The following is a 17,389-nucleotide window of genomic DNA, read 5'->3' as shown; positions in this document are numbered from 1 at the left end:
TTGGTCCCTCCAAAAGCTACATACTTTAAACCCCCCTTTTTAGTGTTTGTTTAGTTCCAAATAGCTAAATGTGTCTTCTCTTAAAAAATAAAATCTGTACTACATGTGGAAGCTCCAGGAGTTCCCTGCCACTTGTCATAAATCCCCAATCAAAACATCAAAGCCTTTCAACTTCCCTGTGATTCTGCTTTTGTCTAGTAACTATGTTGTGCTCTACAGTTGAGACAAGCTCTCAGACTGAGTTCATCTATACGTTCCATTAACTCAAAAGAGTATAAGGTTTCCAAAGAGAAGTTGTTATAATTCTATCAAAGTAAAATGTGCTATCTAAGATGTGATTTCTTCTAAGAAGGTAAATCTATCACTGAAAAACCTGAAAAATTCTTGCTAAATTCCCTGGATCCCCAAGTCTCCTTATAATTCACCCTATGATTTTCAATGGGGTTTTCTCTTTTTGTGTTTAACAGTATTTTCCAACTTCATTTTCTAGGCCACTAACTCAGATTTCAACAGTAGCTATGATTTCTGATATATACCAAATTGTTCTGCCAGGAAACCTTATTTTATAGCACCTGACAGCACTGTGCTGTAATTGAATCCGCCTAAATGGTCTCATTATCATCTCCTTAGACCATTCTAATCGTGCAAGTTCTGTCTTTCCTTGGTATGGCTGATTTTTCTTTCTCAGCTCTTGCTGTAGGAGTATCCTAAAATGAGAGGAGAACCACAGGAAGAGGCAGTATTCTCCACCCCCATAATGGAGTGGACACTGTCCCTAGCTCTTCACTGTGTCCTTTAACAGCTTTATACATCCAAAGGCCTCTGTCCTGACTGCACAACTTCTCAATGTGACTATTCCCAGAAGTGTTAGGCTGGGCAATGGGACCAGCTTTGACCAATCAAATAGGGCAGACATACAATGTGGTGGTTCTAAGCCACACAGCAGACACAGTTTGTGCATGGTTCTGCTTGTCCTTCTGCATTTCTGCCATCTGCCATGAGAACCGTCTGCCCCAAGCAGTCCTGCTCTCAAAATAAAGCTGCATGGAGAGGCCTGAACCCACTCCTACAAGATCCATGAATGAGAAAAAAAAAGCATATTTATTTTTGAGATTGATTATAACATATCAAGGAAAAGTAAAAGCCCAATCAATGATAAATATAAACTGTTAGTGAAGGAGGAAGTGTAGCCTCCTAATGCCCCAGTGAAACACTGAAACACCTCTCTGAAAAATCTTTGTATTTTTCTAATATCACAGATAAAAAGGACTCCAATCATCCCTTTTATGCCAGAGAAGCCTGGAGGCCAGGCAAAAGCTAATTAACAGAGAATCTCAGATCTCCAGACCCATTCTCTTCCAGAAGAATCCCCACTGCGACTCTTATCACAAGGGTACGGCCATGATTACCTCTGGTCCTGCAGACCTTAGCACAGAAACCCTACAAATGCTACATCACTCAGGGCAGGAAAACCCAAGGGCCCTTGTGCATCCGGATTATCTAAAGCCCACCCAAGTAGGTACCATGATCGAAAAAGGAAGACAGATTGGAAACAGGAGTAAACAGGGCAGAAGGATTCATTTAGAAGGTCACCACTTTCCCTGAACTGATCTTACTAAAATATTTACCAAATTCATATGTTATACTACTTCAAAAGTCAGATGATGCATGTTTCTCTACTTGTATTCTCCTGAAAATCAAAATGAAGCTAGTATGTACACAGGAAAAAAAAAAAAAATCCCATCTATCTTTACTTTACAGTGTAGGAATATAATGCTATTGCATCATACAGGATTATGGAAAAACGAAATCCCATTTACTACTTCATGATGTAAGTATATAATGTTATTGGACCATACAGAGTTATATCTAAGACCTACAAAATCAGATTTTAAAACAGTTAATTTCCAAATGAACCTCTTTTACATTACTTAAGACTGATTCTCAGGCTGAAAGGCTCTACTGAGATTAAGAGGTCTGCAAGTAACAAATATCAAATTAGCTACAGCCACACAGCTCAAGTACTGTATATACCTGTGGAAGCTCAATACTGCTCCAACTTACCATTGTCAAGAGGTGCATCCTCAGGTAGATCCACATCAAGCATAAGATCATCATCCTCGAGGTCACATGATTCAAGATTATTCAGAATATCCTGTAGACAAAATCAGTAACAAACACTATAACCAGCTCAAGGAACGTATTTAACTATTAGTTTTGAAAACATCACCAATATGATAACCTGAATTTATTCAATGTTTGCATTAAGAATAAAACAGACTTTTAAAATTAAATATATTCAGTTCAGCTATGGTTCAGATTCTGAATCTCTGTCAAAGTCCTACGTATTAAAGGCTTTCCCAGGGGCTGGGGATTCAGCTCAGCGGCACAGCGCCTGCCTGGCAAGCGGAAGGTCGAGAGTTCAATTCCTGGTACCGGGAAAAAATAAATAAATAAATAAATAAATAAAAAATAAATAAATAAATAAATAAATAGCTTTCCCACATGATGTGCTGCCCTGCCACAGCCCCAAAGCCAAGGGACTAGAACCTCCAAAACCACTTGCCAAGATAAACCCTTTCTCTTCATAAGTTGATTATCTCAGGTCTTTTACTTTTTTACAGGGACACAAAGCTGGCTAACAATGAACTGATTTATTGAAACTATTTGTAACACTTTTGTCTCAGTCTTCACACTTCCTAGGATTCTTCCTCAATAGATGCTTATTTTCATTATAAAACAACATACATAGTGCTCACTAATGTCTTCTAAGCACTTTATAAAAAATAACTCCTTAATTTAATCTTCAAAATAACCAGATTAGTGACTAACATGATCCTTGTATTATATGTGATTGAACTAATACACAGAAATTCTAACATCCTGACCAAAATAGGATGTGAACACATGTCTACCTTCTGTGAAAACACTTTCAACAACTTCCCTGATACCACGAATAATTGAAAAAAGTGAAGAATCAGTCCAAATGTATTCATACGGTGTGAGTTATCATTTTATTATTTTTATAGTAATGAATTCATCTGACCTATAACCCATGGAGGGATCTTTGCAATCTAAGAACTGACCCAATATAGTAAAGCCTGTCCTTACTGTATATAGTAAAATGATCACAAAAACACAGATTTATAAATCAAAGTATGGTCATGAAAAATTCTTGTAAAATAAGGGCTATCTAGTTTATTACAGAAAATATAAAAAAATTAGAACTATTTCACATCAAATATTCCATCAAAATATTTCTAGTTTTGGGCCCTTTGAAGACTAGAAGCAATGAACTAAAATTATCATTCTAAAAATCTCTAATTATTTAACTTTGGCCCAAGAAAGAGTTACTTCTTGAAACCTCTTTCCATCATAAAAACATGTTATTCTTAAAACATAGGCTCTCTAAAAACCAAGAAAAAGATGAACAAGATAACAAAAGATGAAGGTAAATAACATACTGACAAAGAGTGCAGCAATTTATAAGTATAAAATAAACAGCCAATAAATACAATAAAAGAATGCTAGCAACAATGGTGAGTTACCATAATGAAGAATCTAGTACAATAATGCCTCCGTTCACGAATGCTTCTGTTTGAAAACAATTCAGTTCTCAAACAAAAGTGTTCAACAAAATTTTGCTTCTGTTCATGAACTCCGCATCAGCTGACAAACACAACCATGGCCATCTTCCCCATGCAAACACAAACACAACCTTCTTTCCCAAAATCATAGAACAAATTAAGATCGTAAACCAAGGTACCACTGTATTCATCTACATTGGAGGTAAGACTAAATCCATACTTTCTAGAATTCAGTTATCGAAATTTGGCTGAAAGTCTTTTTTGAAAAAGGCAAATTGCTCTTTCCTCAGAATTTATCCATTAGAATAGACAAATAGACAAAAATGTTTTTGAAAGTATGGTCATTGTAGCACTGTTCACACTGTTCAGAATAGCAAAAAGTCGAAACAGAGTAAATATCTAAAAGTAGGAAAATGGTCAAATAGAAAATATGGTATAGTCACACAATAGAATACTCTGTGGTTCTTAGATAATGAAAGTGCAGATATGGCAAGGTTTTAACTCGGGATAAAAACATACTGGGTTTGATCCAATCTTTTGATCTTAAACATAATGCTTCACCAAAAATGTGGATATGATTGGAGCATAATAGTGGGTATCAGAGGCTGCAAAGAGAGGGGTAGATGGAGAAAGATAGTTAACAAAAGAGCACAACTGGACAGAAGGAACAACTTGTAATGTTGTGTAACACAAAAGAGTAACTCTGGTCAACAACATTTAACTACATATTTCAAAACAGTAAAAAGGATTTGGCATGTTTCCAATGCAAAGAAATACTAAATGTCTGAAGTGATGGATATACCAATTACTCTGATCTAACCATTACACATTGCATATATGTATTAAATACCACACTCTACCCCATAAATACATACAGTAGCTATATAACAACTTTATTTCTAAATGCTAAAAATTACTTCAATGAACTCTTGTAAAAAATAGTAACTATAATTATATAACAATATAATGTAATAATAGTTCATTTTATATATAATATAAAAATGAGCACAATGCTCAGAAAAGAAAATATTATAAAATAAGTAGAGAGAAAAATCCTTAACTATTTTTAGCAATTAGAAGTCACAGCACTGGAATTATTATTCCAAAATGATTCTGTATATATGAATATAAATGGGATGAGTTATTATATTGGTGTTTTTGAAAAAACTTGTCATCTTAGAAAAAGGAGATGAAGATTTGAACAATTAAGCATTAAAGATTTAAAAAATGAGCAATTTTATTCAAATCTCTATGTTCCTGAATTCCAATGTGAAGTACAAATACAAGCTGTATTTCACCTTAAAAAAAAAAAAATTTCTTCCACTGAAAAGTACTAGATGTTAACTGAACAAAAACAAGTGGGTGTCTAAAACAGCATATACAGAATTATCCCTTTTACGGAAGAAAAACACTGTATGATATACACAGGAAAAAGTCAGGAGAACACCAAAACACTGGCTCACTGTAACTTAGAACTGGAGTATTTTTGTCTCCTTTTTTTGGTCAAGTAGCTATACTTTCTCAATTTCTGCATTGACCATTATGACATATGTAATTTAACCAGAACAATCATATCCTCTACAAAACCAGCTGGCTGTTTGTACATTAGAATATTGTGAAGAAAGACAATGCTAGGTACACCAGGCCAGAACTGACAATGAAGGCCACAACTGAGAATCAAAGGCCTGTCACAACGCCAAAAAGGTATCTTACTTCCAACACCAACAAAATTCTACATTCTGTGTATGTGCTTTTCTGTACTTTTCACTGTATACTGAAGTTTTAAAAAAAATAGCTTTAATGAATGCAAAAGGGAATGAGGTTATTCTAATGAATTTTCAAATGGTAGAACAATTATGATAGTTACTAAAACAATATAGTAGAAAAAGGGGAACAAACTATTATAAAGAAAGGGAAAAGCATCAGTATTTAACACTTACCAATAAAGCATTACAAATGTTTCAGAAATTCATCTCATCATATGGAAAGGAGGGTACAGAGGACAAGCAGATCACAAATGCAAAGTATGGCTACATCTTTAATGTTAAAAAATACACTTAAATATCTGGAAGATAATAAACCAGTGGACTGCTATAATCTTCCATTATGTGATATAATATGTGCTTGGGCTCTTTATATTCTTTTTTACTTTTCTGTAATATAAACAGTACTTTTATTATTTTTATTTAATAGCAAAGCTTCATGTTAGATAAAGTCTTCCTCCCTCGGCAACAGAAAGGAAGTTTAAATCTTGCAAACCCAGCCTGAAAGTGAGAACCACCAACCTGGCCCATTTCCTAACCACACTGAAAACCAGAGCCACCTGCTGTTCCTTCACACAAGTCTTTCTGCATCAGCCTGGGTGCCTACCCTGCTCTCCCAAGAAAATCTCACTATATGAGTAATAAATCTTTTCAAACACTCTTGGTACACGTGTAACACCATTAGGCTTGCATCTAATCAATTTTGGACTGATCCTGCCTCTCCTCACAGTAACCACAAGATAATAATTTGACAAATAAAACACGAACACATATATACATATGGCACTCTTCTAGGTACAAGATATACGCAGGTAAACAAGACTGAAGAATTTTATGACCACTTGAAAACTGCTTTAAAGAAGTATTTTGGCTGTACTGTAAAAAAATGGATTTACATAGGTCAGATAAACCACTTTGGGGCTCCTGCAGAATCCATGTGACACATGGTGGTAGCCTGATCAATGTTTGTGAGAATAAAGAGTAAGCACTTCTGATACACGCTGAAGAGTTAGAATCCATAGGGCCAAAGTAAACTGAAAAATAAGCCAGGGGCCATGGACGACTCCTTATTTTCTGAATGAGAAACAGGTGTATTATGCATATTATGCCTCACTGAAACAAAGGAAAAAAGGAACACCAATATCAATAAAGCTGGAAAAAAAATCAAACAAAATAATGAGGAAAACAAAAAAAGAAAAAAGGAAGGTCAGATCTGGTATGAAAAAAAGAACTGATATATAGCTTTAGAACCCACTAGTTCTAAAGTATTATGGTATCTCTGGGAGGACGTGTGGTGGATAACTGAGTACATAAGCTTGGAGCTCAACAAGATTTACCACTGGGAGTCACCAACAAATAGATGACAACTGGAAGATGTTGAGCAATGAACTCGTCTCAGAGCAACATCAAAGATGTAAAAGGTAAGCCTTAGAGCAAGGGCTTAAGGGAAAAGGAAAACACTAATTGACTGTAACTCTTTCTTCATCGGTGTAGATCATGTGTCCAGGGTGGGAACCTGTTATTATAGGTAGGGAGGAGGTCGTATCATGTGGCTAATGTGGGAAAGTGTTTCTGTTCCGTGTTTGCAGTGGCAGCCTCCTCTTCCAACTGGCACTCCTACACTTGCTACAGCCAACATTTACATCCACCTGTTTTAGTTGGTAGACCAGCAATCATTAGCTGAGAGCAAGATGATGAAAACTAAGCATGTATAATCTGTCTTCCAGAGGCTTCCCATGAGCCTTACTGAATTTAAACTCCGAGCATGTCTTAGCAGAATTACCACAAAACTTTCTTGGTCTCTGAACACATTTTTCATTCAAACAGAGTGAACTGTAAGACAGTGGTTCACTGCTTCATACGTTTCTCCTTCACAGAATATTCCAGAAAGCCTAAATGTTCTTTACAAGTGATATCATTATAAGAGTTTGTTTTAATTATCAGTATAATTTGTTTTAATTATACTGTAGAGTTAATTTTTGGTAGGTACAGTTTATGGATTTGGAGACACACACAGGTTTGTGTAAATACCAACACAATTCAGATTACGAACATTTCTTCACCCAAAAGTTCCTCATATTATCCAGTTATAGTTACATCTTCCTTTTATACATAACTCCTGTCAAACACTAATATTTTACTGATCGAAACCAGCAGTATAGGCTTTGCCTTTAAGGAATGTCATATAAATGGAATCATACAGTTGCAACCTCTTCAGTGGCTTCTTTCACTCAGTGTAATGCCCTTAAGATTCATTTACCTTGTGTAACACAGTATATCAATTATTAACTCCTCTTTTACCACCAGGCAGTATTCTATTACATGCATATACCAGTTGTAGCCATCTACTCTCAGAAGGATACTTTCTTTCTAGCTCTTAGCTATCGTAAATGAAAATACTAGAAACATTCAGGTACAAGTTTTTGTGTGAATACAAGTTCTCATTTCTTAGGATAAATACACAGGAGTGGAATCACTAGATAATAGAGTAGTTATATGTTTGTGTCTTAAGAAACTTCTAGGCCATTTCCCAGGGCTACTGTAATCTTCTGCACACCGAACAGCGGTGAGTGAGACTTGTGACTGTGCAACATCTTCACCTGTCTCTAGATTTAATCTCTATTTCACTTATCTTCAAAGGTGTTTCTCAGCGTGGCTCAAAGATGTCAGAACACACTTTCACGTGCTTGTCATCCTTTTATCTTCTCGCATAAAGTGTCTATTCAAATCTTGAATTTTTTGATTGGGTTGTCTGCTTGCTTGGTATTGACCTTTAAGAGTTCTTTATATATTCCAAGTAAGTCTTTTGACAGTTATGTAATTCACAAATATTTTCTCCCAATTTGTAGTTCGACTTTTTATTTTTCTTTGAAAGTGTTTTTGATACAGCAGTTTTTAATTTAGTGACATCCAGTCATCTTTCTATGAATCATGCTTTTAGCCTAATATTTAATAAGTCTTCATGTACTCTGCAGGTCACAATGACTTCCTTATATGCTTTCTCCTACAAGTTTACAGTTTTACACTTTACATCTTAAGTCTATGTTGGGATAAACTTTGTATATGATACGAACTAAATTTTAGTTAAGACTCTTCTTGTTTGCTTTTAAAAATATCAATAGTAAACAGTTCCTACAGTGTTTATTGAACTCTTTCTCCATGGAACTGCTTTTGTACCTCTGTCAAATATCAGCAGGCTGTCTTTTTCTGGGTCCATTTCTGTTCTGCAATCTCTATTATTTTCTAATTATTTTGTGTAACCACATTTTTGCCAATACTATTGTGTCCAAATTGCTACAGCTTTAAAATCAAGTAGCTGGTATTGCATTAAACGTATAAATCACTCTGGAATAGAATAACATTATCACTACACTGAGTCTTCCAATTCATGAATACTCAATGACTAAGTCTGCTCATTTTATTTAGGTATTTCATTTTTTATCAGCTCCTTATACTCCTCAGTATATCCTGTATAAGTTTTGTTAGAATACATGGGTTATATAGCAAACTATTAATGTTACATATTCACTTTACACTTTGCAAAACTGCTAAACACATGTTAGCGATGGGAAAGTTACCACAAATGTTCTCAAAAACCAATTTGAAATGTCATTTTTAAAAAACTGCTAAGCTCACTTGTGAGTTACAGAAATATACTTGTAGACTCCATGGGATTTTCTAGGTTAGGCCACATCATCATCTTAAAATAAAGATGCCTTCCCTTTTTCTTGCCTTGCTGCGGTGGCTAATCTTTCTGTTCTACAGGCATGTACCACATGACATGTTTTGGTCAAGACAAACCATATGCACAATGATGGTGCCACAGATTGACTGCCTAGGGACAGTGTAGTCTTCTTAGTTCTTGTGAGTGTTCTATTTGATGTTCACATTATTAAAAAAAACCACTTAAGGAAGAATTTCTCAGGACATGCCCCCATCATCAAGCACTGATAAGTACACACTGATAAGTATACACTGATTCAGAGTACAGAAGACAGACATCTTCGCCAGCTCCTAAATTTAGGAGAAAGCCATTTAACCTTTCTTACTAAGTATAACGATAGCTATATATATTTTTTATAGACGGTCTTTTAAAAAGTTCTCTTTTACTGCTAGTTCACCAAGTTAAGAACACGTGATAATCTGCTAAATACCTCTGCTTTTCACCTGTTGATAGGATGAGTTTTTCTGTAAAACTTTTAAGGTGATGGATTATACTGATTTATTTTCAAATACTAAACCAGACTTACATTAATTCCTAGGATAAATTCACATGGAAACAGTGTTTTGTTGTATTTCCTTTTTATGTGTTATCAGTTTCAATTTGCAAACACTTTTGTTTATTTTTATTTTAGAAAGGAAAAAAAAGGTAAACATAACAATGAAACCGAGTTTCAAAACAAGTTAGTAGGATAGTTACAATAGTTGGTACACTGCAGATTGTTGTCTTCCTAGTAGTTATTCAGAGTAGAAGATACAGGAATGATATCTTGCTTATAAAATATTAGCACAAATCTTTCTTTTTTAACAAACTGAAACTAGCTGTATAACTATCTTAACTATCTTGTGTATACATACATTTTTTCCTATTATCCTTTCTTCCTTTCCCCTATCACAATTTGTCTTTTCTTTTGAACCGTTTCTTCCCAATTCACAATATCTATTGTACATTTCAGATCTTATTTACTTGCTCATTTTCTCACACTAGTGAGATAATACAATGTTTACACATATGGGTCTGATATTCTTCACATATGAGTATGGTCTTGAGTTGCATACCATTTACTTACAGAAGACATCATTTATCCTTCTTTATGGCTGAGTAGTACTCCACTACATAAAAAACCCACATCTTTTTTATCCATTCTTTAGTTGATGGGTATGTGAGTTGTTTCCAAGATTTAGCTATTATAAATTGTGCTGCTACAAACATGGGTACACGTACATTGCTGTGGTTCAATGTTTTTAATTCTTCTGGGAAGATACCAGAAGGGGAATAGCTGGTTCAAATGGGACCTCCAGTCACAGTCCTTTAAGGAATCTCCACATTGATTTCCACAATGGTTGTACCAGTCTACACTCCCACCAACAATGGAGCAGGGTTCCTTTTTCTCCACAGCCCCTCCAGCATCTGTTATTGGTTGATATTTTTATGATAGCCATTCTATCTGGGGTGAGATGGAATCTCTGTGTTGTTTTAATTTGCATTCCTTGGGATGATCAATGATGTTGAACACTTTTTCATGTATTTATTTGCCATTTGTATTTCTTCCTCTGGGAAGTGCCTATTCAACTCTGATGCCCATTTATGGATTTAACTTTTGATTGGGGGTTTTGAGAAGTCTGATTTTTTTTCAATTCTTTATATATGCTAGATATGAGTCTTTTGTCTGTGGGACAACTGGTTGTAATGTTTTCCCACTCTGTGAGTTGTCTTTTCACTTTGTTGATGATTTCTTTTGTTGTGCAAGACAGCTTCTTAGTAAGGTGAGAACCCATTTGTTGATTCTTTGTACTACTTCCCTTGAGGTCTGGTTCATCTGGAACCAGAAAAGACCTATAGCAAAAGCAATTCTGGACAACAAAGGCAAATCAGGATGTATCACAATCCAGATCTGAAATTATACTATAAAGCTGCTATGATAAAATCAGCACAGTACTGGCAAAAAAATAGGCCAGTGGAACAGAATAGAAGATGCAGCTATATCCCCAACCACACTTAGCTATGTTATCTTTGACAAAGGGGCCAAATATGTTCACTGGAAAAAAGATAGCCTCTTTAATAAATGGTGCTGGAAAAACTGGCTCTCCACGTGCCAAAGATGAAAACTAGACCCATGTCTGTCCCCATGCACTAAAGTCAAAATGGATCAAGGATCTAAATATTAAAACAGAAACACTAAACTTACTGCAGAGAGTAGGCAGAAGTCTTGAAGACATAGGTGTAGGCACAGACTTCATGAACACTTTTAAAGAGGTTTATGTTAACAAGGGGTAATGACCTGTAGTGTTCTAATCCTTCTCTGCCTTTGATATCAGGTTAATACTGGCTTTGTGAAATTATGATTATCTTTTCCCTCTCTACTTTCTGGAAGAGACTGTTAAATTAGCATACTTCTTCATTAATTATCTGATAAATTTCACCATTAAAACCAAGAGGTGCAAGGAGAAATTTATAAAAATATTCTTCTTCAACCTTATAGTCTCAACCTTATAACCTGTGTTTCCCTCGCTTTTGTTAGTCTTGCTAAAGGTTCATCGATTCCACTGACCTTTTCAAAGAGTCTCCTAGAGTTTCACTGATTTTTCTCAATTAATTTCGAGATTCCAATCCCCTTGACCTTTCCTATTTTCCTTATTATTTCCTTCCTTAAGTGTGATTTTGAATCAGTACCCCCAAGCCCCCAGCCTAGTTTCTAGAGATGAGAAAGCTTTGATAATTAGTTTAAGACCCTTCTTTTTCTTAATGTAACTAGCACTATAAATGTCACTGTACAATGCTTTAGTTACATACAACAAATGTGATGCAATATATTTTCAGTTTCATTGAGTTCAAAATAGATTCCAATTACCTTTGAGAATTCCTCTTTGATCATGTTAGAGATTTTCTTTATTATCATTTCACTATTAATTTCTACTTTAATTCCATTAGGGTCACATACATACTTGGTATTACTGCCACTCCCTAGAATTTGCTATAGCTTATGTTCTAGGATATTGCCTTTCTTGGTAAATGTTAAATGTGTCCTTTTTTTTTTGACAGACAGGGTCTCACAAAGTAGTCCAGGCTGGCCTCAAACTAACAGTGACCCTCCTGCCTCAGCCTCCTGAGTGCTGGGATTATAGGCATCTGCCACCACACCTAGCTAAATATGTCCTTGAGGAGAATATTAGTTATGTTACTATTAGGTAGAGTACTCAATACATGTCAATTTTTAAAAATGATGATATGGTTGTTTTTCTCTACCCTTGATGATTGTCTATTAATTCTATCAATTACTGAAAAACAAATGTAGCACTCTTCAACTATCATTATGGAGTTCAATGCTTTTCCTTTCAGTTATACTGTTTTCCATTCAGTTTTGTTCTATCTGAATAAAGATTTCTTTTAAAGAGTATACATATTTATAACTGTTGTGCCTTTTTGGTGAACTGACATTTATCAGTATGTACTTCATCCTTGGGAATGTCTTTTTTAAAACATAAACACACTCAAATTTTCTTTTGATTAGGGTCTTTAAGACTTACCTTTTTTTTCATCTGTTTAATTTTAACCTAACTATACTATTGTATTTGGTATTTCTGTTTTAACTCAATGAACCAAAACAGATAAACATCAAAATAAAATATGAGAACAAAAGCACAAAGTAAGAAAGAAGAGAAATAGGGGCTGGGGATTTAGCTCAGCGGCAAAGCGCCTGCCTGGCAAGCGCAAGGTCATGAGTTCGGTTCCTGGTACTGGAGAAAAACCAAAAAAAAAGAAAGAAGAGAAATGAACAGATTTAGAGACATGAGGGACACATGCAATGGTCTAGCAGTATGTAGTGGGAGCCCTGGAAGCAGAACAGACAGGTCACAGAGTTAAAGCAAGGTTTACAGAAGTGCTAGCTAAGAATTTTCCAGAAGTTATGTAAGTATGATTTTTGTTATATAGTTTACCTCAATTTGTATGTGTCCTTATATTTAAGAGCCTGCCTTTATAAATACTATATGGTTAAGTTTCTGGTCTTTTTTTAATCCAGTTTATTGATCTTTGACCCTACTTTGGGTATTTAGAAAGGAAATGCTGCTAACCAAAGGCAAAAAAATGAACTTAGATAATTATCTCACACTATACACTAAAAATCAGTGACCTAATGTAAATGCTAAAATCGTAAGATTCTCAGAAAAAACACAAGTGTAAATCTTTGTGACCTCAGATTTGACTATGAAATTTTACATATGACATCAAGAGCATAAACAATGAAAGATCAGGTAAACTGGACTTTGCAAAATTAAAAATTTTTATGTATTTTCTTGACGTTAAAGAAAGAAAAGATAGCCTACATAACAAAATATTTACAAATCACACATTTGATGAATCTAGTATCCACAGATTATAAAAAAGCTTTTACAATTCAATAATGAAAATATAAACACTAAGAACAAAATCAAATATACTCAAATTAAAAATAGGCAAAACACTTAAACAGACATATCTTAAAAGAAGATATACAAGTAACAAATGAGCACATGAAAAACTGCTTGACATCATTATTCATCTAGAAAATGCAAATCAAAACCACAATAAAAACTAAGTGTGGTGGCGCACACCTGTAATCCCAGCACTCATGAGGCGGGGGTGAGGATCACCACAAGTTCAAGGCCATCCTAAGCTACAGTGAGTTCAAAACCAGCCTAAACGAATAGTGAGACTATATCTCAACACCCCCTGCAAAAAAAACCACAATAAAATGCCATTTAATACTGAAGAAAACTTTTGAAAAAGTTATTCTCAACTTACAAAATTACTTGTACATTTATCCCTTAATTAAACGTCCCAATTCTATATATCTACTCTGCAAATACAAAAAGACAAAGCTATTCATTGAATTATTTATAATCAAAGCAAATAAATATGCCCAGAAGCTTAGAGGAAGTTAATATATTCATAGTTTATATTTTTTGAAATGGGAGTGTTAAACTTTTAAAACCTCAACAAAAACATTCATATCCCTCTCTTTACTAAGTCTACTTAAACAAAAAACATTCCTACCTCTCCCTCTACTAAGTCTGTGTAATATGCTAGCCTTATGCAGTATGAACATTATTTTGGTGAGTGGGTTGTTTCCAATCTTCTGTTACAACCAATGCTTCAATGAACTCCTGAAAATTCAAAGTAAAGTAAGACACACAATATCTGTCAAATTGATGGCACAACCATTTAGAGAAAAAGTATTTGAAGTAGGGGATAAAAGAGAAGAAAATCTTCAAGATGTTTTCAGTAATTACAGTTTTGATGACAATATTAGGATTCTAGAATTCCATAGACAATAACTGCACCAAACTTTACATTCCTAATAGTCATCTCCATTCACATTTCACTCATGGATTTTGGTTTTGCTGTGCCAGACAATTTTGTAAAGTATTTCCCAGTCAGCTATAATTATTTATTTCTATAAAACATTCAGGTAAAGAAAAACCATCTCAGATAAAACCTTTTAGAACATTTCAATTTTCATCCCAACTTTCACCTTAATTCCCTCAGCCTGTGCATTTCTATATTCTCAGTCTAATCGTTGGCCCAGTTAGGGCTTCACCAACAGGTCTGATACCAAAGTACACAGGCTCCTGCATCAAGGAGTCTCAGAAACATCTCTTCCATTCCCCTGGACCATGCTACCCACTCATTCACCAAAGGCCTTGGGTCCCAAGTGTGAGAGGGGTGAGAGCCATAAAACTCTGGTCTTTCTGTCAATCTTCATTTTGATTAATCTACTGGACTACTGTCCTAGGCTAATTCCAGATTAGGTTTCTCATTTTCATCTTTTCCTTCCAGCTTTTTATATATTTCAAAACACAGATAAAGACAGTGAATTTGTTTAGGACCCCTTAGTATCTGAGGACCAGCACAGACCTCCACAGGTATTCCCAACTTTCAGCAGTGTTCCATTACGACCGTGTTTCTACTCCATCAGTATCTGATATAATTATTTCTTTCTTAAGAAACATCAGCTCATGCTACAATAAGTGCCTTGGCTGTCCCTTGTGCCTCCCCCTTTTTATATTAGTAACTCTAATTGGACCCCCTTACACACAGCATTTACCAAGACTTGGTTGGGGCATGATGAATATCAATTTCTTAAAGCCAGCCTAGCATGACTTGCATATGTGCACAACCACTTCCCCTAGGGTCTTCCACTTGCTATTTATAGGAGATAAGTAAGTCCTCCTTTCTCGGGCAAATAAACTTTATAATTTTCATCTGGTCCAACAGCTGCTTTCTAGCAACTACCCAGTCTGCCTGCTACTTCAGGAAATAGCTGGCTATGACTGTTCAGCAGTGAGCCCTGTATTGCTTCGCTTCTGTGACAACCCAAAGGTTTTCTTCTATAGCATTCAAACCCAAAAATATTCCCCTTAGTCACTCTCACAGTCCATTCTAGTAAAGGCTTTTCAGGATGCTGACAAGACAGAGCCACAGAATTAAGACAATGCCTACAATCTTCCCTCTATTTCTGTAGCTTTGTAATTTGCTCTCTATCCAACTAGACTACCTTCCCGGAAACCAGATGCTGTTACAACAACATCGTCCAGTGTCCTAGGGCTCATGATCATGGCTCTGATCAACTGAAACCTACGTGTGATCCAATATCACAATTAGCCTCGGCACTCTCCATGACTTTCATTTATTATAGGTAGCAGTAATTAAGGGTTACACAATGAGTTTATTAATTGTTCTGCACTTTCTAGTGTATCTAAACTTAGACACTTAAATCCACCACCTTTTTAAATTCCATCCTGTCACTTTTACCTGTAGTAACATCACAGCACAGCCATGACTGCATACCACAGTGACTACGAAGACACCCAGAAAGCAAAGGTTCCTCATCTCCCATCCTTTCATCGTTTGACTTCCCAAAAACATGTTTTCAGTGAGTCAAGGTCAACTTAACAAATCCCTCTTTTTCTGATACCAACAACAACTTCTGACACAACTGAGAATTAGGCAAAAGTTCACAAGGTAAGGCATAGCTTTCCGAAAAGTAAGACCTGACCAGACACCAACTGCAGCTTCCCAGAGTAGCTCCATTTCTGACTGGGTATAAATTCAGTGTCTCTATACCAGCGGTGGCCAACATATGGTATGCATGTTACTGCCATTTCTTTTAAGACAAAAGATGTTAATGTCTGAGTTGTTTTTTCTAAACTAAAACCTCTGTGATAAGTAAGTGGGTACTGGGTTGCACTCATCCCTAAAAGGTTACCCATCACTGCTCCATACCCTCAGATTTGATAATTTGTTAGAATAACTCACAGAACTCGTCAAAGCAATATATTTCTAATTACACGGTGAGATCAAAATATACAAAGAATGTGTAAATATTTCAAGTGTAAGATTCCTCTTTATGAGTACATGTTTTTAGTACACAATGTTTACACTTCTTAGGGAGAATTGGTATATGTACATAATATATCTTCATTCCTTTTTTCCCTCCATCCAAATCTTGATCCCTTTCCTTTACCACATGTTTGCAATATGTAATGTTTATACTCCTTGTATGGAGCTGGTATATGAATATACCACATCCCAATTCCTTTTATATCCCCTTTCCTTCCCCTCCTCCTCCTTCCTGCCATCTCTTGATCTCTTCCCCTCTGAGAAAGATCTCCCTACTTCCTATTATAGTTTCTTTTGCTCTTTATTTACTTTGGGTTTCTCATACAAGCAAAACCATGCACAGTAAAGGACACATTGTCATGAATCCTCTTTAAAACACTTCACTTCAAACACAGTGATCCCATTCTTCTTACCACTTTCTGAAGCCTTTCTAGGAAGTCCTCTTTGATGTCTTTACAAGGTGTGGTAAAAAATACAACAAATGCTGTTGTCAAGGACCATCTAACAGAAAGGTACAATGTGTCCTCAACCACCTTATTCACTAGATCTGGCACCATGTCACTTGTGGCTCTTCCCCAAAGCCAAAATGACCATGAAAAGTAACTGTTTTGAACTGATTCAGGACACCAAGAGAGCCATGCCGGAACAACTAAAGACACAAAAAAGAACTTCCAGAGCTGCTTCAGAAAGTGGCAAGAATGATGGGATATGTATTTTCAAAGCAAGAGGGAATATTCTGAGGAGGAATTAATGTTAATGTGTCTTTTACTATAATACATTTTTTAAAATTGTTTTAACATTCACTGTATTTTTCATACCTCATAGTTTTATAACAAGACTATAAATCATAACCAGCTGAAAGAAGTCACACATATGGCAAGGTCTAGGATGGTCCCAAATGTGATGCTTTCATGTCCTCTCCTCACGGAAACAGTATG

At 35.5% G+C, this 17,389-nt stretch overlaps 1 protein-coding gene across 2 annotated transcripts in view; it reads right to left on the bottom strand.

Moving 5' to 3' along the window:
• Ccser2 (coiled-coil serine-rich protein 2) overlaps nt 1-17,389 on the bottom strand; it is a gene marked incomplete in the record, with an annotated part of 160,295 nt that overhangs the window by 80,400 nt on the left and 62,506 nt on the right. For both annotated transcript variants that reach the window (XM_005407889.2, XM_013506323.1), the window contains 1 exon segment: nt 2,065-2,155. In XM_005407889.2, coding sequence (XP_005407946.1) covers nt 2,065-2,155 — 91 coding nt within the window.

The sequence above is a fragment of the Chinchilla lanigera genome, unplaced genomic scaffold (assembly GCF_000276665.1).
Source record: "Chinchilla lanigera isolate Chin_1 unplaced genomic scaffold, ChiLan1.0 scaffold00109, whole genome shotgun sequence".
In the NCBI taxonomy this organism is placed as follows: Eukaryota; Metazoa; Chordata; class Mammalia; order Rodentia; family Chinchillidae; genus Chinchilla; species Chinchilla lanigera.
The sequence above is the reverse complement of the archived record's forward strand: the minus strand, read 5'-3'. Positions and strand labels throughout refer to the sequence as shown.